Source organism: Electrophorus electricus, chromosome 3, assembly GCF_013358815.1.
Source record: "Electrophorus electricus isolate fEleEle1 chromosome 3, fEleEle1.pri, whole genome shotgun sequence".
NCBI lineage: Eukaryota > Metazoa > Chordata > Actinopteri > Gymnotiformes > Gymnotidae > Electrophorus > Electrophorus electricus.
Window position 1 is genome coordinate 183,429 of NC_049537.1, and position 26,537 is coordinate 209,965.

At 42.1% G+C, this 26,537-nt stretch overlaps 2 protein-coding genes across 2 annotated transcripts; both read left to right on the plus strand.

The window, feature by feature from the left end:
- The first annotated feature begins 253 nt into the window (after positions 1-253).
- gad1b (glutamate decarboxylase 1b) lies at positions 254-20,307 on the plus strand. The gene is made up of 18 exons (XM_035524719.1): positions 254-513; positions 779-907; positions 1,968-2,077; positions 4,120-4,182; positions 6,577-6,726; positions 7,187-7,429; positions 9,205-9,295; positions 12,716-12,828; positions 13,547-13,662; positions 13,815-13,894; positions 15,192-15,246; positions 16,051-16,167; positions 16,335-16,399; positions 16,487-16,565; positions 17,074-17,223; positions 17,874-17,981; positions 18,127-18,216; positions 18,301-20,307. Exons 3-18 carry the CDS (start codon positions 2,005-2,007, stop codon positions 18,472-18,474), a joined length of 1,767 nt encoding a protein of 588 aa, XP_035380612.1. The 5' UTR covers positions 254-513; positions 779-907; positions 1,968-2,004; the 3' UTR covers positions 18,475-20,307.
- Positions 20,308-20,932: 625 nt separating this feature from the next.
- Positions 20,933-26,115, plus strand: gorasp2 (golgi reassembly stacking protein 2). The gene is made up of 10 exons (XM_026998628.2): positions 20,933-21,110; positions 21,944-22,024; positions 22,302-22,505; positions 22,836-22,922; positions 23,124-23,254; positions 23,377-23,509; positions 23,599-23,752; positions 24,289-24,375; positions 25,013-25,126; positions 25,220-26,115. The coding sequence occupies exons 1-10, from the start codon at positions 21,048-21,050 to the stop codon at positions 25,504-25,506; spliced, it is 1,341 nt and encodes a 446-aa protein (XP_026854429.2). The 5' UTR covers positions 20,933-21,047; the 3' UTR covers positions 25,507-26,115.
- The last annotated feature ends 422 nt before the right edge of the window (positions 26,116-26,537 follow it).

The window sequence follows — 26,537 nt, forward strand, 5'->3', positions numbered from 1 at the left end:
CATTTGTATAGCCTAACATATTTGTTAAACAACTCAGATGAGGGCGGGTGCTTCTTTACACACTCCTTACATATTCAGTTAAGCTTTATAAATGACCGGATCGTTAATGACAATCCCTTAGCATGGCTCCCGTTATATTTAAACTCATTTTCTGGTATCGTAGGCTAGAATTAGCGCCATGTACATGTAGTTTTAAATCTCTGTCGCCACCTTGTGGTAACTGTGTTAAAATAAGCTACCAGACGTTAAGCGGCGAAATTGATAACGATTAGATATTTGGGGTTCAAGGTTGGTAGGATTTGGAGACCCGAGTGTATTGCCAAATAGAGCTTTGGTCATGCACGATTTCAGTGTTGGCTGGAAAAGGAAAAAAGGAAAAAAGATCTCAAACGCTGAGAAAATATAAGGAAAAAAGATCGGAAACGCTAAAAAAAAAGAAGACGTCTTTTCGTTGTCATTGGGGGTATCACTCCATCGACCTCTCTCCCTCTCTGGTGATGGATGTCTTTAAAGGTGAAACTTCTAAAGTAGGATGGGGTGTGTGTGTGTGTTTGCATTCCTTTGTAAAGCCAAAGAGGCAATTACAAAGAAGCAAAGAAGCCGAAGTGACGCTCACAGTGTAAGAACATGCGATCTCCCCGCGTGGGAGTTGCTGTCAGCCCACAGCACGAGTGCATTTTGTTCCGTCAGTGCAAATTCGGGGTGACTCATATGTAAGTGCGCACCTAACGGGTACTGGACTCAGCGCTTAGACTATACGCTGCTTTCTGCTCTCTAGGCACATTGTGTTGTCGCTTTGAAGCGTTTCAGAACTGAATAAGGTGGTAAAGGCCACAGAACACGCGCACTCCGTCTGGACTGTACAGAGCGCGAGTGGTGGTGCGGCACACCTGTAACTGCGGACACGGTAAGATCATTTGCGCTTTCGTATTTCTCTCAAAGAACTCACTGAAATTGGCATTCAGGTTAATTATTCCTTATTCCTATCTATATACGCAAACTATTGATAGAACTACTTGAATATATAACCTATTAGGGCAGTATATCCATACATGTAAAGCGACATCCTGGTGAATGTATATGTGAATCTGTAATTTTGTAGGTTTGATGCTCGAAACTGGTCAGTGAAACATGGGATTTTTTTTTCCAAATTAAATTTGGAAAATGTAAACGTTTGGTAACGTTTATTGGTTAGTCGTGTGTCACTTTTACAGAGACTGATTATGATCATTTAACGATCATATTAACTGATGAATCGATATACTATTTCGCAAGCATTCTTTTAAAAAGTTAAAACAAGCATCAGATATACTTTCGCTACGAAGAGTAAAAACTGTGTTAATCACGGTTTTATTTTATGCGATGGAAAGGGAAAGGATTAAATACATTGTTACTTCGTAAGTTTAAGACTTATGGACGTATGGTTATCTGTTTTAAGCTCCCGGGGCGATGAAAACAGATGTAACGGTCTGGCGCTTGGGGCTGTGTCCAGGTTTCCAGGAGGAAAAGTCAAATCCATATTAGCTATATCGCCGTCTGGCTGTTGTCCACGTTTTCTGCTGAGTTGTCTTTGTAACTTATTATTGAAATCATTATATTGGTCAAACCGAATCGCCTTTTATATGGGCTATTTGAAGTGGTTTGGCTGTGGTTTAAACTATTGTTGATCCCATTCTGTTTGATGTGGTACTATTGAATGCACCTGATTTGATCAGCGAGCACACACTGTGCAGAGCGCGAGACAAATTTTTCATTCGACGGATACTGATTTATCGCGCTCTCTGGCCCACCTTACACTGGAAACCTATATCCGCAATTATGCTCACACCTGAAAACTTACAGACCCGTGCGATGAGCATCAAATACAGTTCAACCCACTGGACATACACCCATGGTGGTTTTATTTTGCAGCCCATTTCGGGCCATTTCTTTGCTTTCATTCTCTCTCCTTTCATTGTTTCGTTCAGTGTCCTGAAGCTTCACTGTCCGGGTCCGTCTGCACTGATGGCGGCTTCTACGTCCTCCTCAGCCGGTGACGTGGATTCGAACACGGCTAATTTACGACCATCCGCCTCAAGTACGTCTCTCCCAGATCAAGCATTTTTCTCTGCATGGCTTGTTTATCCTGTGAGGCGGCGACATTCATCAATGCCTTAAAAAATCAGCGCCGTATGAAATGTCTATTAGTCTGCACACCACCAGTTAGTTTACAGCACACACCTGCAGTAACGGCTGGAGACAAATCGGTCTGCACGATTCATGTCGGGAAAAAGAACAAATGGGCATCAGTTGACAGATTCATTACATTTGCTAAAACAGGAAATACGGAGCAGCAACAGTAACAATAATAAACACACTTAGAAGATTTTTAGGTTATTTAAAAGAGCGGTTTTTGCCCGTGTGAAGATTATGATTCTTCTTCTTCTAATAATAATAATAATAATAATAATAATAATAATAATAATAATAATAATAATAATAACTATTGTTGTTAGTATTATTATTATTATTATTATTATTATTTTATTGTTATTATTATTACTATTTTAACTCACATAAGACTGATTCAGTGTTTTTTTTTCTGACTCATTGAACGACACTAATTCAGAACTGCAGGTTGGCTAATAATGGCTCTTGCAGGTCGATCAATTTTATGATGATGTCACTCGCAGCATCGAGGTGCTATTATCTATTGTGAGAAGAGCGGTTTCGAAAGCTTAATTACCGAAATTACCCGCCATCGCAGCTGGAATCATTCGCCCCTATTTTTTGTGAGCTTACTTTCAAAATGGATTTCACTTGTTTCTCAAAAGCGCGGGAGCTCACATCTTTAGATACTAGATCATTCTAAATATTAGTGTTTTCCTCTTAGCTTTTGGAAATGTATATTTCTGTTTAAAATAAACCTTCAAGAAACATGACGGTGTTGCTTAGAAACAGAAGTGCCACTCTTTTAGGTTTTAGGGTCAATATAATTGGCCAATTTAATGTAATTTTCATTTGAAAGGCATGAAAAGGTGTGTGTGAGTGGGTGTGTGTGTGTGCGTGTGCGTGTGTGTGTGCGGGGGAGGGGAGGGGCTGCGTGTGTGTGTGTGTGCTGTGGAGGCCTAGCTCGTGTTTTACCATTATCTTTCTGCCAAGCTCCATCTCGCGCTCACTGACCTGAGGGGAATCGCGTTGTCACTTATGCGCCACGAGGCTGCGCGAGCCGCCTCCAGTTGCCCATTCTGTCTTCCACAAATATTAGTCCCAAATGGACAACAGAAATGTATTATTACTTTTGCTTTCTCATTCTTAACTTCTCTAAACCCAATTCCACTCCAACCTACGCTTAGACATAGATTGTTTAACTGTTCAAAATACGTAGGCTACTAAGAAATAATAAAGAACATTTTTTAAATTCCTGGGATTGCTTCAGTACTTGTGTAGGGTAATACAGTTCCTTTCAGTTTTGCTAGGCTAGTTTCCATTGTGTATTCATTTCATTAATCTGTTTGAAAGATGCGCGTATATGTTACTGATATAATGATGTAGGACTCCATTTATGCAGTACATATTGTATATTTATTATTATCATATTATTTATTATATATTGTATATATATACAATATGTACTGCATATATATATATATATATATAGAGAGAGAGAGAGAGAGAGAGAGAGAGAGAGAGAGAGAGAGAGTGTGTGTGTGTGTGTGTGTGTGTGTGTGTACATATTGTATATTTCTGTGGGTGCCGCGCGACGGCCAGCCATGCAGGTCGGCACCAAACACAGCGTTTCACCCAATTAATTTCTGAGCGCGCTCCTGACCTCATTTCATGCCCGGTTATTTTAAACCGCTTCTTTACCGGCTGTGTGCCCCATTTATTAGCCGCCTGCTTTTCTGGTGACCTCTATTGATTGCTGAATGAAATACAGTGATTTAAAACTGCCCCAAAAATAAAAAAGAAGCACACACTCGGGAAAGAAATGCCCAAATATGCAAGCTGTGAATTCAATCTCTGCTCGCGCGTCTCAGCGCGTGGCGCTCCATTTCGCGCTTTTTCAGATCCATTCTTACCACGAAATAAATATAAAATGTCGGAAATTGAACAGCTCTCCCAAACGTCTCGTTTTAGCCTGTGACGCGTGGTACGGAGTTGCACATGGCTGCACGAGGAAACTGGGAATGAAGATTTGCGGTAAGTTATAGCAATGTCCTCACACTGTCGTTTTAACGCACAGCAGGCCAAAAGGGTGTCCAAACGTCACCATGACTTCAACCTCAATTCGGCTCCCGAACGCTCGCATGGCTGCAGGGTCACTTCGTGTCTCGGTAGCCACGTTCACTGTCTGTCCCTTGCTCTTTATTCTTCTGCGCGTGCGAAGGCATTTGCCGTTTATAAACACAAAGGAAAGCGCACTGTCACTGCGCATTCCCATCGCTGGAAAAAGGTCAGTAATGTAGCCCGCAGGCCGAACAAGGGACTCGGCTTTTGTAGCGCTTTGTAATGCTCCATGTTTCCCTGCGTCCCCCGGAGATGGCATTTCCTTACCGGACAAAACGAACACGAAGTTCGGAAGCTCCGGGTAAAGAGAGTTTACCGCAGGCTGTTCGGGGAAAGAATGGCGCATCTGTCTGTTTTCCAGCCTTAGTCAGAGGTATTAGGCACCACAATTACCTGTATTATCCAATTTTATAGTTAAGCATAGGCCTATATATAGGATCTATATTCTCTCTCTCTCTCTCTCTCTCTCTCTCTCTCTCTTTATTACTTTCTTTCTTTCTCTCTTTGTCTCTCTCTCTCTCTCTTATTACTTTCTTTCTCTCTTTATGTCTCTCTCTCTCTCTCTCTCTCTCTCTCTCTCTCATAGTAAGACTGAGGTGAAAACGATTCGAAGTTGATGACGTAGGGTTGAGGATGTGGCTGCATGACTCTATTTGTTTGGAGACATAAAGCAGATGCTGCCCAAAAGTAAACAATATCCTTCAATGATATTTAGGGTTAGGGCGTAATGTAACGAGTGGAGAGTTCCTCTGTTTAATTCCCAAATTGCGAAAATAAATAATACATATCTTAACACTTTGTCAGTCAGCCAAATTTTTATTTGGTTTTTATTTTACTATAATTAAACTAATGTAGCCTACTTACATTATATCATATATCATATATATATATATATATATATATATATATATATATATATATATATATATATATATATATATATATATATATATATATATATATATATATATATATATATATGTATGTATGTATGTATGTATGTATGTATGTATGTATAAAACATAAATAACGATTTTAAATCACTAAACACCGATAAGTTATTCATTATCAAATTTTATCCTAATCGCCAAAACAGCATGAGTAGCCTCCTGCAATACGCCCCCGACCTCGCATTTAAAAAGAGAAAAGATTCCGTTATATTAAAGGTTTCCGCATAACTTCAAATAAAGATCATTTGTCGTTTTAAAACGAAATCTGATTAACAGTAGATATTGAATCTCAATGACCACATAAACAACAACTTAAATATTCGGTTCTAATCTTGGTCTGTATATCTTTTATCAAACGAAAATAATTCTACAGCAGTGCATCAAGGGAGGGCATGAGCACTGAGCTGTTTGGCTGCTAACCTATTGCCGACCTTGCGTGAGAACACAGAGAAATCTATATTGTTAACAGTAATAAAATCGTGCATTGAGCTTCTGGTCATCACCAAAGATTTACAGCATTGAACCGTCATTACGTCTTATCAGAGCCGCGCCTGAATCTGAAAGGTGGGGGGGGGGCTTTCAAAATCAGCTCGCGGGGCGTCTGCTTTGTGCGATAAATCAGATATTCAAGAGAGGTGGCCCGTGTCCACTGGAAATCCGATAAATCAGATATCCAAGAGAGGTGGCCCGTGTCCACTGGAAATCCGAACACCAAACAATTTAGGCCCCTTTCAATGATCATTCCATGTTCTGATCCAAAGTCGCGATTTTTCAATGATATTCATTCTTTTAACGCCTTACCGATTGCAGTGCAAAACAATAAATAAAAATGAAATATTTTATCTATGTCGTATGTCATGCTTGTTTGGAGTGACATCCAGAGTAATGTCTGTAATATCCTGGACACTGTGGGTAATGTGTGGCAATTCCTTCTACCGTTCATGCAAGTTTTTGCACTAATATATCACTGATGGATCACTGTCACGGCTCGCAGTCTTCAAGTCTCCGCGCAGTGACGTGGTCGTGTGTGAGGGGGCAGTTTGCCCACCCAGGCGGAGTTGTGTGCGTGCGGGGATGACCTCGGGTAGCGCTGAGCGTTTTCGTTACGCGATCCCCTGGACAGCGAATCCCGCCCTTAAACAGCACTGACCAGTGACAGAATGAGCACTAACGGCCACATATCTGTCAATCCGACACGTTGTTAGACATCCAAAGTTAAGCATGTGCCGGGCAGCTCACCGTGGAAATTAGCAAACTATGTTTTATCTGGAAACACCCTAAAATAACGTAGAAGACATGTTCGCTAGTGCCAGCTGTCCGTTTCATTCTTTGTCCTCTTCCCCGTGTAATAAAACAGGTTTCTTGCAGAAGAACAACAGCTTGGATGAGAGAAATATCATTGGTCCTTTAAAGGAGCCCCAGAAGAACCAACTCTCGTGGGACCACGGTGAGCGCGCCCCGCGCTGCAGGCGTCCGGACACGGACTTCTCCAACCTGTTCGCTCGAGGTGAGTCCTGATGATTCTCCATTCTGATGCTTTTTGATATTCAGATTTTGTCAAGGTCTTAAATAATTAAACCTTCAAGGTTAGGCTTAGAAAGTTTCTGGCTATTAGGGTCAATCTCGCTAGGGTTTACACTTGATTTGTAAAACACACATTTCGTCTTTATACGGTGATTTATGATTTATTCATATAAACACCAACGTCAGCAGGCAACCCGCGCGCGTGTGTATTCCCTGCTACAGTCACTGTTGCGTATTATGAAGATAACAGTTATTAAAGAAATACATTTTTAAAAAATTAGAATAAATAAATAAATAAAAGTAACTGAGATTAGTATCAGGAATTTGTTATTTGCATATTTGTTATGCAAAATCAAATATTTACTCCATAGATTTATCTGCTTGGAATATTCCTAATAATGTCGATAATGTGAACATATTGTTAATGTACGTATTATTTCCAGATTTACTTCCCGCGAAAAATGGCGAAGAACCAACTATGCAGTTTCTCCTGGAAGTCGTGGACATTCTGACAAATTATGTTCGCAAGTCATTCGATAGATCGACCAAAGTGTTGGACTTCCATCACCCACACCAGCTGCTGGAGGGACTCGAGGGCTTCAACCTCGAGCTCTCGGATCAGCCTGAGTCCCTCGAGCAGATTCTCGTGGACTGCCGAGACACTCTGAAGTACGGAGTGCGGACAGGTAGGAGGTCATCACACATCCCAACACTGCACTGAAATGTGTCATACACACACTATATTAGTGACTGGAGCTAGATCGCGTGATTAAAGGTGGGCAGTTGTGCGTGTCTGTACTTTGTCCTCTCGATAGTGTGCCGCGTGCGTGCTTGTAAACCGCATTAACGATAAAGATACAAAATAAATCATATTTAAAATGACCAAGTTGAGAAAATGTCACACACACAAATGAAACCTCAGTGTTGAATTGGCACCTGTTTTTCTAGGTGGTGTGGGTGTATCACAAGGTTTAGTAACGTGGTCTGTTTTCCAGGAACTGTGCAAAATAGTGTGCGTTCCCAAACGCTGTCTGATGTAGTAGAAAAGGGGTCGCTAAAGGCTTTTCAAATAAAAACAAGGCAGTTAGGACGTCTGGGCCTGTAACAGCGATATGCGGGGAGACGGGTCTCTGTTTTCAGGCTGAGAGGCTAAAGCACTGCAGTGTTACAAGCCGTCACTGCTGATAAATATGATTATATCATTACATGCGTTCAAGCTATGTGTGTGTGTGTGTGTGTGTGTGTGTGTACATATATAGGTATGTATCTATCTATTTGGTAAATTTAACTCAATTCCTGTTTTGTATCCCAGTTTTAGACATTATATATATATATATATATATATATATATATATATATATATAGAGAGAGAGAGAGAGAGAGAGAGAGAGAGAGAGAGAGAGAGAGAGAGAGTGTAAATGTAACGGTTAGCGGTAAGGAGGCGGACGCATGTGCGGAGAATAGCGAGATTTATTAGGAGTAAATCCAAAATCAGAGTCGGTATAACAGTCCAGGGTCATAGAGCCAACATAGAGATTACGGGGATACATGATAAACAAAACAAGAGCATGGATAAACGAAAGATAGGAAACACAAAGCAAAAGCACACAAAGGCAAAAAATGGAAGCAGGCTATAACAAAGACTAGAAAACACTCAGGGGCTAAGAAACACGAAGGCTAGGATACATGGAGTACAATCTTACAGGGATACAGAGACGGGCTTTCAAAAACATTTAGACATTGAACCAATCAAACACAATGAACCTAACACATAAATGCAATGAACAGCCAAGACAGCGAACACGACAGGGTTTAAATACATGAACTTAACAAGAGTAGAAACATGGGACAGGTGTGGAAAATCAAACGAGGGGCGGAGAAAACTAAACTACGGACTGGAGCTAAAATACACAAGACAGGGAAACATGGAACACGGAAACTTGGAGGGACTAACCGTGACACAATATATATATATATATATATATATATATATATATATATATATATATATATATATATATATATATATATAAAATTTAAATACATTACAGCTTTGACATATCTGCCTAATGAGGTGTTCTCAGTTTTTTTCTCAGGAATTATGTAAATATCCATGAATTTGTAGATGAACTATATTTGCATTTATATTACTTACTGATGTTTGTCACTGTGTTAATCATTAAAGAGCCGTGTGTTGTGTTGAAAACAGCTGACGCCAGAGGCTCAGTCCTCTTTAACTCTGTCCTCTTTAACTCTGTCCTCTTTAACCCAGTCCTCTTTAACTCTGTCCTCTTTAACTCTGTCCTCTTTAACCCAGTCCTCTTTAACCCAGTCCTCTTTAACTCTGTCCTCTTTAACTCTGTCCTCTTTAACCCAGTTCTCTTTAAATCTGTCCTCTTTAACTCTGTCCTCTTTAACTCTGTCCTCTTTAACCCAGTCCTCTTGTCTGCTCTCCTTTCAGGACATCCCAGATTTTTCAACCAGCTCTCTACAGGGCTGGACATCATTGGCCTGGCAGGAGAATGGCTCACATCTACTGCTAATACCAACATGTAAGTCCTACAGCATGTGAGCCCCCCCCCCCCCCAACCCCCAAGGTCTTCACTGTGTGTGTGTGTGTGTGTGTGTGTGTGTGTGTGTGTGTGTGAAGTTTTCCAATAGTAGGAAAGTATATAAAGCGTTTGTTTTGGCTGTATGGCTGGAGGTGCTGGTTTTGTTAGTGCTGTATCGAGTGATATCTCTGAACTACGTAATAGTGTTCTGATAACACAGGCTCTACCCATGGCCCAGAGGCTTTGGGTTAGATTGCATATTGATCAGTACACATTTTATAACAGCACTGCATGATAACACGCACACAAGCTATTACCTCATCTGCACAGGAGCATGTCTGTCTGACTTTGAAATGGCAGGATAAGGAACACAGGTGCTTATTATAGATACTGGAAATGAAGACTATTATTGCCATGTTCTAAATCATATCTGCTATTTCTTGAGGTTTTTAACAAGTTATTACTATCTAGGTCTCTCTTTCTGCACACATCAATCATTCACACACACACACACACACACACACACACACACACTGTGTTCTAATATTAGCCCAGTCTAATGAGCCTGAGTAGTTTCCTCTTCTCTGTAAAGCACTTCAGCTCTGGTGGACTCGTCCCAGCTCTAGTTAACGGGCCATTGATTGAGCCTTGCTAACGGCTGCTGGTCCTGGTGCCAGCTGAGCCCTGCCAATCACAGAGCAGGACAGCAACCCCAGCTGTGCTCCCACAGGACACAGCACTTCATTAAAGCCACCCTCCTTCATATAAACACAGGACTCCATAATAGGAGTCACTTATGATGAGGAAATTCTTGTTAAACTTCCATTATGGGAACAACGGCTGGTGGCACTGGGGAATTACTTTGCCTAATACATACACACACACACACAAATGAATCCCTGCATGTTATACACCACACACACACACACACACACACACACACACACACACACACACACACATACACACAGAGAGAGTATTTTCTCAATTGTAAAAAATTGAAGTTATAGAACTTAACATACCTGTGTACAGTATGCCTGTTTTTTTGTTATCAGCTGTAGATAGATAGATAGATTGATACATAGATATTCAAAATTGTAGTGACGTACACAAGGACATTTGGGACAGAGTTCCTTCATCAGTTGTGCAAGCAAAGTGCTTCTGAATTAGTAGTAGGAGGAGCCAGTTTATATATGAAACAGTAGATGTTTAACTCATAACATTAATTCCATGGGGTTCTAAAGTTCTAACATTGTAGATGAGTTACACATACACACACACACACACACACACACACACGCACACACACACACACACACACACACACGGGGCCAAATCTGGAGGGGGGGGGGAATTAAACCAAGAGGGAGGTGTCACTCTGCTGTTTCTGGTGAGACACACTCTGATGTCCTTTATTGGAGTATTCACCCATCACCCCTCACCTCTTACCCCTCACCTCTTACCCCTCACTGCTCACCCCTCACTCCTCACCCCTCACGTCTTACCCCTCACCTCTTACCCCTCACTGCTCACCCCTTATCTCTCACCGCTCACCCCTCACCACTCCATTATGTGTGATTTTCGAGCATCATTGGCTCCCAGAGTTATTCAATCTAAGACAACTCCCTCCCCCTTACACACACACACACACACACACACATACTCTCTTTCTGTCTCTCTCTTTCTTTACAGCTGTCTCTCTTTTCGTCACATGCACATACACACACATACACACACAAACACACACAAAATGTTGTTGTGTTATGATCACACACAAACTGTTGTTGATTGTGTTATCATCATTTGTGGTAACTAATGAGAAATAGTCAGAAATTATTGACTACTACTGTGGGAAAATGCGCACACACACACAAAACAAATAAAAACACTGCAGCAAAAACTATAAACAAATTTAAAATATAAACATAAAATCATCATACTCAATAAGCTTACAGAGATAAGTGACACACCAGAGGAATTTTTACATATTTCCAGATTTCTTACTGGCTTTATAAACATTTACTGTAGGATTTCTCAGTCACACATTTATAAGGATTAGCATGAATGAATATGTATGAAATTAAAAATTATTTGGAATCCAAAGATTTAGATGATCTATAGCTGTGTACTGACTTTCTATAACACATTTGTAATAATTCATTTTTCATGAAACCAGGCTGATATTTCCTGGCCTTTGCTATGTACACGGCATTGTAAGCATAATTCTTGTTATTAGGGCCTCAGAAAAATTCTCTGAATTTTATTGATGATGTTCTTTTATTCTGTCATGTGTGTGTGTGTGGGGGGGGGGGGGGGGGGTGTGTAAGCCTGGAGTTCACAAGATGTGTGCCGTGGTCTGAGGGGGTTCTTTGTTCTTCTTGTGGTGCAACACACACACACAAATGGATACACACTCGGGCACACACACGCATGCATCGTTTTCCACAGACATTTCCACGTGCCCGTGGGTTGATGGCTTTAGAGAAAGAATCGGGTGGCTCAGGTGCTTATCTCCCCGAGCAGCTGCTCTAAGCCAGCACCATGGCTGTGTCCTGACAGGCTGAATTCCTCTATTTAGACTGACAGATACTCATCACTCCATCAGGCTCCTTCATTAAAGCGCCTGTGTGAAATGAGTGCTTATCTGCCCCATCACAGCCCTCCTTTAATTAGCAACATTCAGAAAAGCGTAACGGAGCAGAATTGATCTTGGCTGGATCAGACTGCTGCGCGTGGGCTGTGGAGGCTGCTTGTTCCTACACAGGCAGAAATGAGCTGAACACAGCCAGCTTCTGGTAATGATGATATCTGTTAGGGAAAGTCTGTTATTGGGATTGCTGATTGAGTCCATTCATTATCATTCCTAATAATCCTGTGATTGGTTTGCTTTGTATCTCAGGAAATATTCTGCCCCAGTGGACTAGAATCATTCTTATATATGGGTGTTTTTTCTTCTACATGGGTGTTTCTTTCCTTCTATATGAGTGTTTGTTCTTCTACATGGGTGTTTTTTCTTCTATATGGGTGTTTTTTCTACTATATTTATTTTTTTTCTCATTCCATATGGGTATTTTTCTTCTATTTCAGTGTTTTTTGTGCTATATGGGTGTTTCTTTTCTTTTATATGGATGTTTTTTCTTCTATATTGGTGTGTTTTCTTCTATATTGGTGTCTTTTCTTCTATATGCGTGTTTTTCCTCCCATATGGGTGTATTTTTTCTTCTATATGAATTTTATTATTTAATATGAGTGTTTTTCCTGCTGAAACAAATAATCACAGCGGTGTCTTAAGGGGTATTTACTGCAGCCAGTCAAACATTTTGCTGATATCTAATTGCCACTAGAATCAGACTGACTTTTCCCACATCCCCTCTCCCCATATCCCAGCAGGTTCACCTGAACCTCTAACCCTCTCTGCAGGTTCACCTATGAGATCGCACCTGTGTTTGTGCTGATGGAGCAGCTTACACTGAAGAAAATGAGGGAGATTATTGGCTGGCCTAATGGAGAAGGGGATGGGCTTTTCTCCCCAGGTAACACCACCTGCCTGGCACATGGAGCCTAGGTAACCCCACCTGTCTGGCACATGTCTGGCACATGGAGCCCAGTTAACACCACCTGTCTGGCACATGGAGCCCAGTTAACACCACCTGTCTGGCACATGGAGCCTAGGTAAACCCACCTGTCTGGCACTTAGAGCCTAGGTAACCCCACATGTCTGGCACATTAAGCCCAGGTAACCCCACCTGTCTGGCACATGAAGCCCAAGTAACCCCACCTGTCTGGCACATGGAGCCCAGGTAACACCACCTGTCAGGCACATGAAGCCCAAGTAACCCCACATGTCTGGCACATTAAGCTTAAACCCAAAGATGTTCAAGTTTCAAGTTTCAAGTTTGGTTTATTTGTCACATACATAGTCATACACAGTACAACACGCAGTGAAATGTTCCTAAAACCCTAAATGGTTGTTATGATGTATTTTATTACAATATTTTATTACGTTATCACAGCATTAGCACAGGAACTAAACCCAGTATGAGGAGATTAAGTCACATAATCAGAATGAGAAGATTAACACAATTAATCAGAATGAGATTCACACATAATCAGTATGAGGAGATTAACTCACAAATAATCTGAATGAGATTCACTCACACATATTCAGTATGTGATTAACACATAGATAGTATTTGATAAAGCTCAGCATTTGCTCTATATGTGAGTGCTGACTTGCTTTTCTATATCCAGGTGGTGCCATATCCAACATGTACAGTGTGATGATTGCCAGATATAAGTATTTCCCTGAGATCAAAACCAAAGGCATGTGTGCTGCACCACGTCTCGTGCTGTTTACGTCAGAAAATGTAAGAACAGCCTGTTGTCTCATTATTGCACAGCTCATTCAGCTAAAAACCCAACAGTTCATCTTCCTGCTCTTTCTAATCTTTGTTCTGAGTGTTATGCATTGTTGTCATTAATCTCTGATGGTGGTTTCATCCTTTTGCTGCTGTTTTAGAGTCACTATTCGATCATGAAAGCAGGAGCAGCACTAGGGTTTGGGAAGGAAAACGTGATTCTTCTCAGCACAGATGAGAGGTAACTGACACTGGAACCCAAAACCCAAAACTCAGTGTCTGTACAGGATCACATGCAGTAGGTCCAATGTCTGTGTCTCTTACAGGATTTAGTGATTTTAGGAATATAGGGATTTTAGCTTTACATTGTTACAAACAGCTGGAAAATGCACTAACTCTACTGTTATACATAGACTAAATCAACTCTGTTAGACATACACTAACTGAACTCTGTTAGAAACACAATAACTCAACTCTCTGTTAGACATACACTAACGCAACTCTGTTAGACATACACTAATTCAACACTGTTAGACATACACTAAATCGACTCTCTTAGACATACACTATCTCAACTATGTTAGACACATACTAAGTCAACTCTGTTAGACATACACATTCAACACTGTTAGACATAAACTAAATCGACTCTCTTAGACATACACTATCTCAACTATGTTAGACACATACTAAGTCAACTCTGTTAGACATACACTAACAACTCTGTTAGATATACACTAACTCAACTCTGTTGGAAACACACTAACTCAACTTTGTTATACATACACTAACTGTACTCTGTTATAAAAATACTAACTTAACTCTGTTATACATACATTAACTCAACTCTGTTGGAATCACACTAACTCAACTCTGTTAGACATACACTAACTCAACTCTGGTTGACATACCCTAACTCTACTCTGATAGACATACAATATCTCAAATCTGTTAGAAACATACTAACTCAACTCTGTTATATACACACTAATTCAACTTTGATGGAAACACACTAACTCAACTCTGTTAGACATAAAGTAACTCAGCTCTGTTAAACATACCCTAACTCAACTCTGCTAGAAACACACTAACTCAACTTTTTGTTATATATACACTAACTCAACTTTGTTGGAAACGCACTAACTCAACTCTATTAGAGATACACTAACTCAAGTCTGTTAGACATACACTAACTCAACTCTCTGTTAGACATATGCTAACTCCACTATTTTATACATACACTAACTCAACTCTCTGTTATATATATACACTAATTCAACTTTGATGGAAACACACTAACAACTCTGTTATACATACACTAACTCAACTCTCTGTCAGACATACACTAACTCAACTCTGTCGGAAATACACTAACAACTCTGTTAAACCTACACTAACTCAACTCTGTTATACATACACCAACTCAACTCTCTATTATACATGCACTAACTGAACTCTGTTAGACTAATTCAACTCTGTTTCTGTTGCTGAAATCCCCTGTACGTCTGGCTGTCCTGATCCACTGGGCCATTTTTCAGGGGTCGGGTCATTCCTGCTGACCTGGAGGCAAAGGTCATTGCAGCCAAACAGAAGGTGAGTTGTGATCATGCTCACTTAGATTGTCCATTATAACAACATCTGTTCTAGAGCTGTGCGCATCTCCGCTCTAGTTGAACTCATGGGTGAGCAGTTTAGCTTTCAGAGTCACTCTTCCACTGAGAGAGACTGGAGTTTAGAAGCCTATTGTCATTTACAACCCTAAGAAATAATAAATACTCCTTTCACTTGGTCAAGATCCTTTCTGAGCAGCTGCATCAAGCAATATTTGAATGTTATAATCTAGGGTTGTCTGATTTTTTTGTGTGGTTAATCTGCAGTTATGCCTGATGTTTGTGTGTGTGGGTTACTAGGGTTACATTTGATGTGTGGGGGTAATTAGGGATATATCTGATTTGTGCATAATCTAGGGTTATGTCTGTTTGTTACATGTGTAATCTAGGATTATGTCTGACTGTTTCATATGTAATATAAGGTGAGGTCTGGTTATTCTTTGATTGTAATCTAGAGATATGTGAAAACTGGGGTTATCTCTAACTGTTGGGCATGTGTGATCTACGGTCATGTCTGATTGTTGTGTGTAATATACGGTCATGTCTGATTGTTGTGTGTGTGATCTAAGATCATGTCTGATCATTGTGTGCAGAATCTAAGGTTATATTTGATTGATATGTGTGTGTAATCTAGAGTTATATCTGACTGGTATGTGCAGGCAATCTAAGGTTATTCTGTTGTATGTTTGTGTAATACAGAGTAATGTCTGATGTGTATACAATCTAGAGTCTGATTGCTGTGTGTGTTATGTAGGGATATGTCTGATTTTTGTGTGTGTGTTCTCAGGGTTATGTCCCACTCTTTGTGAACGCGACGGCCGGTACTACAGTCTATGGAGCGTTCGACCCCATCAATGACATCGCCAACATCTGCGAGAAATACAACATGTGGCTACATGTGGACGTAGGACATTTAGTAATGGACAACACAATACAGGGTATTAATATTCTACATTCACAAAGGTGTAGTTGACATGTTTTGTGTGTGTGTGTGTGTGTGTGTGTGTGTGTGTGTGTGTGTGTGTGTGTGTGTGTGTGTGTGTGTGTGTGTGTGTGTGTGTAAAACTTTAGGGTGCATGGGGTGGCAGCCTGTTGATGTCAAGGAAGCATCGTCACAAGCTAAGCGGTATTGAGAGGTAAAGTGTTCCGTAAAGTGCCACAATCCCCAGAATAACTAAAGTGTGCAGAGGGGAGGATGCACTGACACCTGCTTTACCTTCCAGGGCAAACTCAGTCACATGGAACCCACACAAGATGATGGGGGTTCCTCTTCAGTGCTCCGCCATCCTGGTCAGAGAGAAGGTAAGAATTACAAACACAAAAACACACTTAAAGATCATTTAAGATTGTTTTCTCTCTCCGTCTCCTTTTCCATCTCTCTCTCTCTCTCTCTCTCTCTCTCTCTCTCTCTCTCTCACCCACACACACACACACACACACACTCTTAAATCATTCCTTAACCTTATCTTCAGTGGACATATTTTGGATTTGTGCTGACCGAAGACAAGCCACATTTATCATAATAATAAATGTGTTCTATATCATCAAAGACAATAAAACAAGCTCTCACACACACACACAAACACAAACATGCATGCACATGCACACACATGCACACACACATAGACGCACGCACATGCATGTGAAAGCACTCACATACACTCACACACATGCATTCACACACACACATGCATTCGCACTCACACATGCATTCACACACAAACACACACACACACACACACACACACACACACACACACACACACACACACATGCTCGGCCCATGACAATGCTCTGCTCTCATCTTTAGGGCATTCTTCAAGGCTGTAACTCCATGTGTGCTGGATACCTGTTCCAGCCAGACAAACAGTACGACGTCACGTATGACACAGGTGATAAGGCCATCCAGTGTGGCAGACATGTGGACATCTTTAAATTCTGGCTTATGTGGAAGGCAAAGGTAGGTCACACATCACACTGCTAATGGGATGTCATCTCATTCATCTGATTCTATGTCCAGTTCTGATTCTAAATTATTTTATGACTCATGATTTTATGGTAACTGAAATCAGTGATGATTTGGTGCCATTTTATGTCTCTTAAGTTGAATGCAGACTTGAAGCATAAAGAGAGAATCTAAATATGCCTTTTCAAAGAACACCAGGAAGCAGTACTCAAACAGTGCTCAGACAGTGCTCAAACAGTACTCAAACAGTGCTCAGACAGTACTCCGACAGTGCTCAGACAGTGCTCAAACAGTACTCAAACAGTACTCAGACAGTACTCAGACAGTGCTCAAACAGTACTCAAACAGTACTCAAACAGTACTCAAACAGTGCTCAGACAGTACTCAGACAGTAAAGACAGTGCTCAGACATCTAATGCTGGGCTCTCATGATTGTTTCTAGCCTTGCCACCTCTGGGATACAATAGTGCACACTGGTGATGTGTTACAGTAGTGCACATGTGTTACAGTAGTGCACACATGGCAGGTAATACCTGTGCTTGCGGTGGGTGGTGCCTTCTCGGACCCAGTGAGCCCCATGTGAGCTGTGTGCTGCTGTGCTGTCTGTATCTGCTGCTGACTGCAGTGTCTGGTAACTCACACAGGGCACAGTCGGCTTTCAGCAGCACATTGACAAGTGTCTTGACCTCTCTGAATACCTCTACAAAAAAATCAAGAACCGTGAGGGCTATGAGATGGTCTTTCAGGGAGAGGTAACAATTGACATACAGTACATTGTATGTTTCTTTTTATATTATTTTTCTCCAGGAGTACCACTCCATAAAAGATGCCAATCGAACTACAGTTTTTTTCTCTTTGTCTCTCCCCCTGTTCTACCCCCCACCCCCACCCCCCAAGCCTCAGCACACTAATGTCTGCTTTTGGTACATTCCACCGAGCCTGCGGAACATTCCAGATGGAGAGGAGAAGAGGGAACAGTTGCACAAAGTACTTAACCACCTACTGACCAAGAATATAACAATGAACAGTACATCAGTACAGCATTCTAACAATACTCTCCCCTTCCCCTAGGTGGCACCAAAGATAAAAGCGATGATGATGGAGTCTGGCACCACCATGGTGGGTTACCAGCCACAGGGAGACAAAGTCAACTTCTTCCGCATGGTCATCTCCAATCATGCTGCCACCACATCTGATATAGACTTTCTAATCGATGAGATTGAGAGGCTTGGGCATGACCTGTGATAGCACCCTCTCCTAGGGAGAGGTGTGTACTGCACCACTTAACCACCTACCTAACAATCAGAGCCTGTGGTGCGTATATGAATATGTGGTGTGTGTATATATCTGTGTACATGTTGGGTCTGTGGCTGCAGTAGGATCCATTTCTCAGCACTGTGTTTCTATAAATTTCCTTTGTTGTAGATCATGTAAAAAATGTTTCCTTTGTGAGGTGAAAACATGTCTTCAGTTGAAATGTTCAATAACAAACAGAAATTGAAACGTTTTAATTTAACAATGCAGTAACTATTTAATTTCATCTGTAATTTATCTTCATTCCTGTTTTAAGAAAATGTATGTAAATCTGTGTGTATTTATGGTGAAGTAATGAGTTTGTGAGAGCCAAAGACAGATAACTATTGTCGCTATATGTTACACTATACATTTTCTAAGTATTATATTAAGTATTCTATAAGTATTCTTTCAGACAGGCTAGAACATAGAATATATAATAAAGCCTATATATATACATACATATATACATACACACACACACACACATTTTTTGTGGGTGGGTGTGTTTGTTCAGGTTCTTGATCTTAGTGCAATCAGTGTGTTGTGTATCTGTGATTTTGTTGTGTGTAGTGTGTGTGAAACTTTGTTTTAAAGCAATCATGTCAATGAGCAGTGCAAAACAATTTTTTTAATCATCTGTTAACAATAATAGGCTAATAACACTATTAACACCATTAACACTATTAACACTATTAATAAAATAAAGCAAAGCACAAATAAGACAACTGGTGAGAATGTCATCTTGAGGAAAATGTAAAGACTTTTGACACATATAAATGTAGTAATGTTTGATTATTGTGCAGACATGCAGTAAGTAGTGCTACAGTTAGCAGCCTGCAGGTTTGCAGAATATCTTTCCCTTTGTTTAAAACTACTTTTGAGTCGAGCTTTGTTGCTGTGATGCTTGAATGGACAGACTGGGTTAGGGTTAGCGGACTGGGTTAAGGATAGCGGACTGGGTTAGGGTTAGCGGCCTGGGTTAGGTTTAGTGGACTGGGTTAGGGTTAGCGGCCTGGGTTAGCGGACTGGGTTAGGTTTAGTGGACTGGGTTAGCAGGTGGACAGAAGAAAGGCACTTTAATTAACACCCTCACTGCAATGTGAACACTGTTACAGTCACTTACTGTACCATGCAAATAAAAAAAATATTAAAATATTAAACTGTTTGTCATTCTCATTTAAAACAGAAACATTTATGGGTTTTGATAATTCAAGTTTCAGGTTACAAGTTTGGTTTATTCATCACATACATAGTCATACACAGTTAATTAACGTTTTGGTGATGTTTTAGTGACCATAACAGATCTTGCCTTGATTTCCAACCTATTAAATAATGTATTAGTAAATGTAAAAACAAAAAAGATTAGCTGCAGTATCCTTTCAGAACTCCAGGTGTGAAGCAAAAGTAAAACAAAGGAATTGACTACATAAGGAAAGGACGTAAGGTGCAGGCCAGGCTACAGAAAATTACATATGTAGTATTAAGGATGTCTTATCAATTCCAGTAATAGTATCTTACTTAATAGTTAGTAGATTAATAGTAACCAGATACAAACAGCTTAATGGTGGAACAGGCAACTGTTTCCTCTTGATTTTAAGGTTTGCTTTCCGTAAATTCGCTTATTCTTTGCTGTTCTCTTGTCAGTTTCGGGTAGCCTTAGTTTACTGTACCATCCCGGGACACGGAAAAAAACATTGATAAAATTGTTGAGCAAAATCTTTCAAATCATTTGGTTCGTGTTTGCAGCGTAGGCTAGGCCAGGTTCGCTCCACCAAAACAAGAAAGTGCGCACACGTCATCATGGCACACCCAATTGACACATCTTGTGTCGTCACCATCATCGTCATTCTGTACAAGCGCCTTTATTGTACGGAACAAGAATAAAGACTGAGGTAGCTGAGCTTAAGTCTCCCGCCATATGGAGGCAGTGGCTCTTATAAGTGCAGAAAATGCTGTGTGAAGTCTAGAAAACACAGACCTAAATCACACTCGAACTGCACATGCCTGAATTAATGTTGGGATCATACTACATGAAAACACAATATATCATCATGTACATGATATATTTACATTTACATGATAATGTACATATATATATACACACACACACAATATATTTATATTTACATTATATATTTACATTTATATTTACATTATATATTTACATTTATATTTACATTATATATTTATATTTACGATATATTTACATTTATGACATATTTATATTTACATGATATATTTACATTTAGATGATATATTTATATTTACATGATATATTTACATTATGATATATTTACATGTTATACTTACATTTATATGATATATTTACATTTACATGTACCATGTTCACGCTTAACGCACGTGTCTGTACGACACAAACCTTCCCATAATTCCCTACTTCCTGGATTGCCACGTAATAGCTGCGCGAGCGGCCGTGTCTCACGGATCTTCTAACCACCGTAGCGCAGCTCGAGCTCGCGCACACCGGGAGCCCAGACCACACTGTGAGCGTGACCGGATCCATGGGCGCATCGCAGAGCGTGGACGTGCCCGGCGGCGGCTCGGAGGGCTACCACGTCCTCAGGGTACGTGCCCGGAGCAAAGCGCGCTTTGCCGCGGATGAGTTTAGACCAGACGGCGGAAGAACTAATCGAGGCCGCGGATGAGCGCTGGGCCTGCGCTGCCTGCTAACGCTTCTAACACGGTCTCCTTTACAACATCTGTAAACGGTCAATGCAGACTGCCCTGCGATCCTGGAAATGGCACAGACTTTATAATGACAAAACCAGTTTAACCACAGACTGACTGTGGAGAATCTGGACTGGTTTGACATTATACAGCTGAGGTTGGCTAGCTAGTAGCATAAAGAGCGAGCTACGCGCGTAATGTGTTTGATGTTCTGGTCTTCTGTCTGTTAGCCAGAGTACCCGCTAATGTTCACAGTGACTCGTAAACGCGCCGATAGGTGGGTGGGGTGGGCGGTAGGTAGGTAGGTGGGGTGGGGTAGGTAGGTAGGTAGGTAGGTGGGGTGGGGTGGGGTAGGTAGGTAGGTAGGTGGGTAGGTGGGTAGGTGGGTGGATGGGTGGGTGGATGGGTGGGGTGGGGTAAGGTAGGTAGGTAGGTAGGTAGGGTCGCTAATTCGCTGCTTGGTTATAGAAGATGGAAGTATTTCTGTTGAATCCCTGGACTGTCGAGTCATTATTAGCCAGCTAGCAGGACAGGGACGCGCGCGTATCTGATCAAACCAGGCTTTTGTCGACACACTGGTGGACTAAATGGTCCGTAATTCCACATCTTGCTTATTTTAATGTCCGAGTGAGAGTTGGGAGGAGAGCGGGCTTCACGTGTTGGTATTTATGCTCCTCGCTTGGTTGTCTAATAGCACGCGGGTATGTTGTAACTGCGCTTCTGTGTGCAGGTGCAGGAAAACTCTCCAGGATATCGGGCAGGATTGGAGCCTTTCTTCGACTTCATCGTGTCCATCAATAATACCAGACTGGTATGTTAATAATAAAACCAGACTATTATAATGCAGCTCACACCCAGCTAATCAACATTCACCTTTAGCAAATACCTCTTGATCTGTGCAGTAGTAGGTGAACAGTGTCTTCAGCATCTAAATTATCTTCTTTAAAGAGCTGATGGTTATTGTAAGTAAGCAGTGGGATAGGGTTATATTATTTTACAAGAATGAAGACGGCCTCTGATGCAAGATTGGAATGTCATAACTCCATTGCTTTTTGGCCTCTTGGCTAACTGGTACATTTATATGGTAGAACAAGGATAACGACACTCTGAAGGACCTGCTGAAGGCCAACGTGGAGAAACCGGTGAAGATGCTGGTGTATAGCAGCAAGACCCTGGAGCTGCGTGAGGCAACAGTTACCCCTAGCAACATGTGGGGTGGCCAGGGCCTTCTGGGGGTCAGCATTCGTTTCTGTAGCTTCGAGGGGGCCAATGAGAACGTCTGGCATGTGCTGGTGAGTTATGGGAGCCAGAAGGCGGATCCTCTCTGTAGGTTGACACCTGGACTGATTTAGTGGGTTTTTGGGGTGTTAAAGTGAAAAAGGTGATTCCTGGAGACAAGTGCAGTAACTTCAGACTGTTCATTTAACCCTAGAAGGCACGTTTAACCCTAGCCCTAGAGTATTGTTGCTTCCTGGTCTGTGACCTCAGTAAAATGGGTTACTGATCAGACTAGTTTGTCCTGCCTCCGAATCAGCCAAGGGAGACGGGGGGAGACTATTCCTGAATCCAGCTGTACAATATTTCTCTCTCTGTCTCTGTCTGTCTCACTGTCTCTCTCGTAGGAGGTAGAGCCCAATTCCCCAGCCGCCCTTGCAGGTTTGAGGCCACACACAGACTACATTATTGGAGCAGACACTGTGATGAATGAGGTAATTCTGCCCTGTTCCATCTCAGTCCTCAGGGCTCCGTACGAGTTTCATTTGAAAACAAAAAGAAAAACAGACTAGAATGGAACATTCTTATAACCATACTCCTGTGTGTGTGTGTGTGTGTGTGTGTGTGTGTGTGTGTGTGTGTGTGTGTGTGTGTGTGTGTGCGCGCGCGTGTGCTCACGTGCACACTCTCCTTAGTCAGAGGACTTATTCTCATTGATAGAAACCCATGAGGGTAAAGGATTGAAACTCTACGTTTACAACACAGACACTGACAGCTGCAGAGAAGTCGTCATAACCCCCAACAGTGCCTGGGGCGGAGAGGGAAGGTGTGTGTATGTGTTTGTTTGTTTGGAGGGTTTGAGTTGGTTCCTGCCTGGGTCTGTTGATATGAAACGCGTGTGTGTGTGTGTGTGTGTGTGTGTGTGTGTGTGTGTGTGTTCCTGCCCAGTCTGGGTTGTGGTATTGGCTATGGTTACCTGCATCGCATCCCCACGCGACCCTTTGAGGAGGGAAAGAAGATCAGCTTCCCTGTACATCCTCCCTCAGAGCCGGTCAGCCCCCTGAAGGACGGCTTCACTGAGGTGTGTGTGCGTGTGCGCGTCTGCATGCGTGCGGTGTACATTTGCAGTTACTGAAGCCAGGCCTGTGACTTTTCCCTGTTGTGTCTCAGGTTCAGTTGTCTGCAGTAACCCCGCCTCCTGGCACACCACCTGCCCCCACTGGACTTGAGGATGGTCTGTCTGGCCTTTCTGTCAGCTCGGCCCCGCCCTCCATACTCTCTGTCAGCTCGGCCCCACCCTCCGTACCTCCTGAGCTTCACACAGGTACTTCCTCCTCTGATTAGACTGCGAATATTCACAGCGGTTCTTTCACCTTTCACCCTTTCACCTAACCCTTAGTTTTTAATGTAGTCCTTTTGCAGTGTAGTCAGTGCTATCATTCCAAACTCAGCTGGTTTGTCTGGGGACATGAGCTGAGATGATGAAAGTTGGAGAGGGGACACTTTTACGAGGATGTGCTGGAGCTTTAGAGAGGCTGACAGGACAGCTGAACTCATGTGGAGGAAAGCAGTAACTACCTATTGTTTGAAATGGAGCAAATACCTACAAGACGGTGTTTGTGATGGTGCAGAGTGTCATTCTGACTAACAGGGCATCTGTCACACCATCTGCTTTCACTGTTGCCCCCCACTACCACATCATCATCATCCTAACGATCAGAGAATCTCAGACCGCTGTTAGGGTTAGGATTAGGGATTGGTTTTAGGGATAGGCTAGGATTAGGGATTGGGGTTCATCATTGTGATCATTGATGAGTTCATCATCAGTGCAGTCCAGTAGGTGTCTGTGTGTGTTTTCAGGTGTGCCCACAGTCCCTCTGCTGCCCTCTCAGGTTACCCAGGCCCTGGGCAGCCTGTCCTCAGTCAGCACTGCGACTACACTGCCAGGTAACACACACACACACACACACACACACACACACACACACACACACGCACGCACACTGTGATCACATGACTATTGTCTGCATTGTCTCTGCTTATGTAGAGCTGCACTCTGCAATGCACTTAAATTTAAAAAAATGTGCAAACTAAATAAAACTAAATGTCAAGTTAATAAATCAGTGCTGAAAATAATCGTTTGATGCAGTTTGTCAGAAAGGCCTTTAATTGGCCAGTTAATCAGCCTGCTGATGACTCGCTAGACCACTAGATGGCAGTCTGATTACAGACCACTGAAGGCGTCGGCGACCTCCTCCCACCACTAGTCTGCGCTGTTTTTCTGCTGCCACACAATTCACTGCACTGCTCACAAGACTTTGGGTTGTGTGTGTTTGCTTGATTCCACTCTGAGGGCTCAACCTGCATTACAGACTAAAAACCCCAAATGAGTGCAGTGTGTAAGGATTCTTAGTTTGGTACTTGTTTATTACACAGTGAGTGTACAGACAAGGAAAAAAATTTGCTACACTCAGTATAAAACTAGTTGATATTATAATCAGTAGTAATGTGAGATTTTCCTTTGAAGTTTCTTTTAAGTGTCAGGGTTTATGTTCAGTAACCCCCAACGCTGGTTGTGTTTCAGGGTTGATGCCGTTACCCGCTGGCTTGGCCCCCCTACCCAACCTGAATATTTCGCTTCCAGGCCTCAGCACTGTCTCCTTAGCTGGAATCCCTGGACTTGCTCCTTCCACTACAGGTGCTGAACCCCTACCGCCGGGGGTGTGGGTTTGGTGGGTCTGTGAGGTTGGGGGTTTTAGAACCTGTGTGCTGTTTTTTTTGCCCTCTGCAGGTTTGCCACCTTTGCCCCCTCTGCACCTTCCTGGCATCACTCCCCTGCCCACCGCGATGCCCACCAGCCTGGCCTGTGGGCCTCGGGTCTCCCTGCCCATCACGGCACCGACCGTCTCTGTAAAGGCCAGCCAGACGCCAGCGCTGATCCTGGATGCTACACCCCCCCCTGCACTCACCAACACGTCCACAGAGACGCCTGTTACCACAGATACGTTCGCTGCCACAGAATCCACCTTCCATGAGACAACAGAGACCAGTACACCAGCTACCCCACAGTCGTCATAACCAGAAACGTCAGTGACGTTCTGGAAAGGTCTCTCCCTCTCTCTCTCTCACTCTCTCACACACACACACACACACACACACTGTCTTTCTGTTCCTGTATATCAAATGTATTTATTCAGTCTAAAAATATCCACAGGGTAGAAACATACACAGCTAAATCCCAGAACCCACTAGAGTGGTCAGGTCTCCTGGAAAACGCTGTAACACACACACACACTCGCGTGCAGCAGGACTAGTGGAGCCTTTCCTTTCTCTCTGGATTTTTTTTTCTTCTCCTCGGCACTTTTGGAATGTTGGTCTAGTTTAATTAAATTCTGTTCTGTTACCTGTATTGATTGTATCTTCTGTTAGCTGTTAGATGTATTGATCTTCTGCTCCCTTGCTGTAGTCTGATTCCACACTTCTGCTTTGAACTTCTGCACACACTTTCTGAAGTTGAGTGGTCTGTGTGTGTGTGTGTGTGTGTGTCCCCTCTCAGTGAGATGTCTTTTGGTTTAGGTTTACACAAACCTAAAGGTAGGACCGTGGGGGGTAGTGACTGGTGAGCTTGTGCAGGTTGAAGCTGTAATGAACACACACAGGCAATAAAGTCCATGAGGTTTTACAGAAGTGTGGGCTGGTTGTGTCTAAAACTGAAATTCTACATGAATGAACATTTTGATAGCAAGAGCAGAGGTGTTCAGATCTGTCTTCAGCATTGGGTCCTGCGCCTGGCAGTCGGTGTGATGAGAGCATCCAACCAGTTACATTAATCAGAAGCAATCACAAACTAGGACTGGTGGTGGGTTTGAGGTCCAGATCTGAATACCACTGATCTAGAGGTTTAGAGGCTGTTTGGACTCGCACAACAGCAGGAAACTGGGGAGACTGAACTTCATGCTGTTGAACAATTATAATAAAAGTTTAAATGAAACTGAAGGTTCAGTCTCTTAATATCACTAAAGGCTGTTTCATAGAACTCCCTTTTCACATCGTTTTGTCCAGTAAAGAGTATTATTGACATTTTCATTATTCTCTGTAAATATTAAATA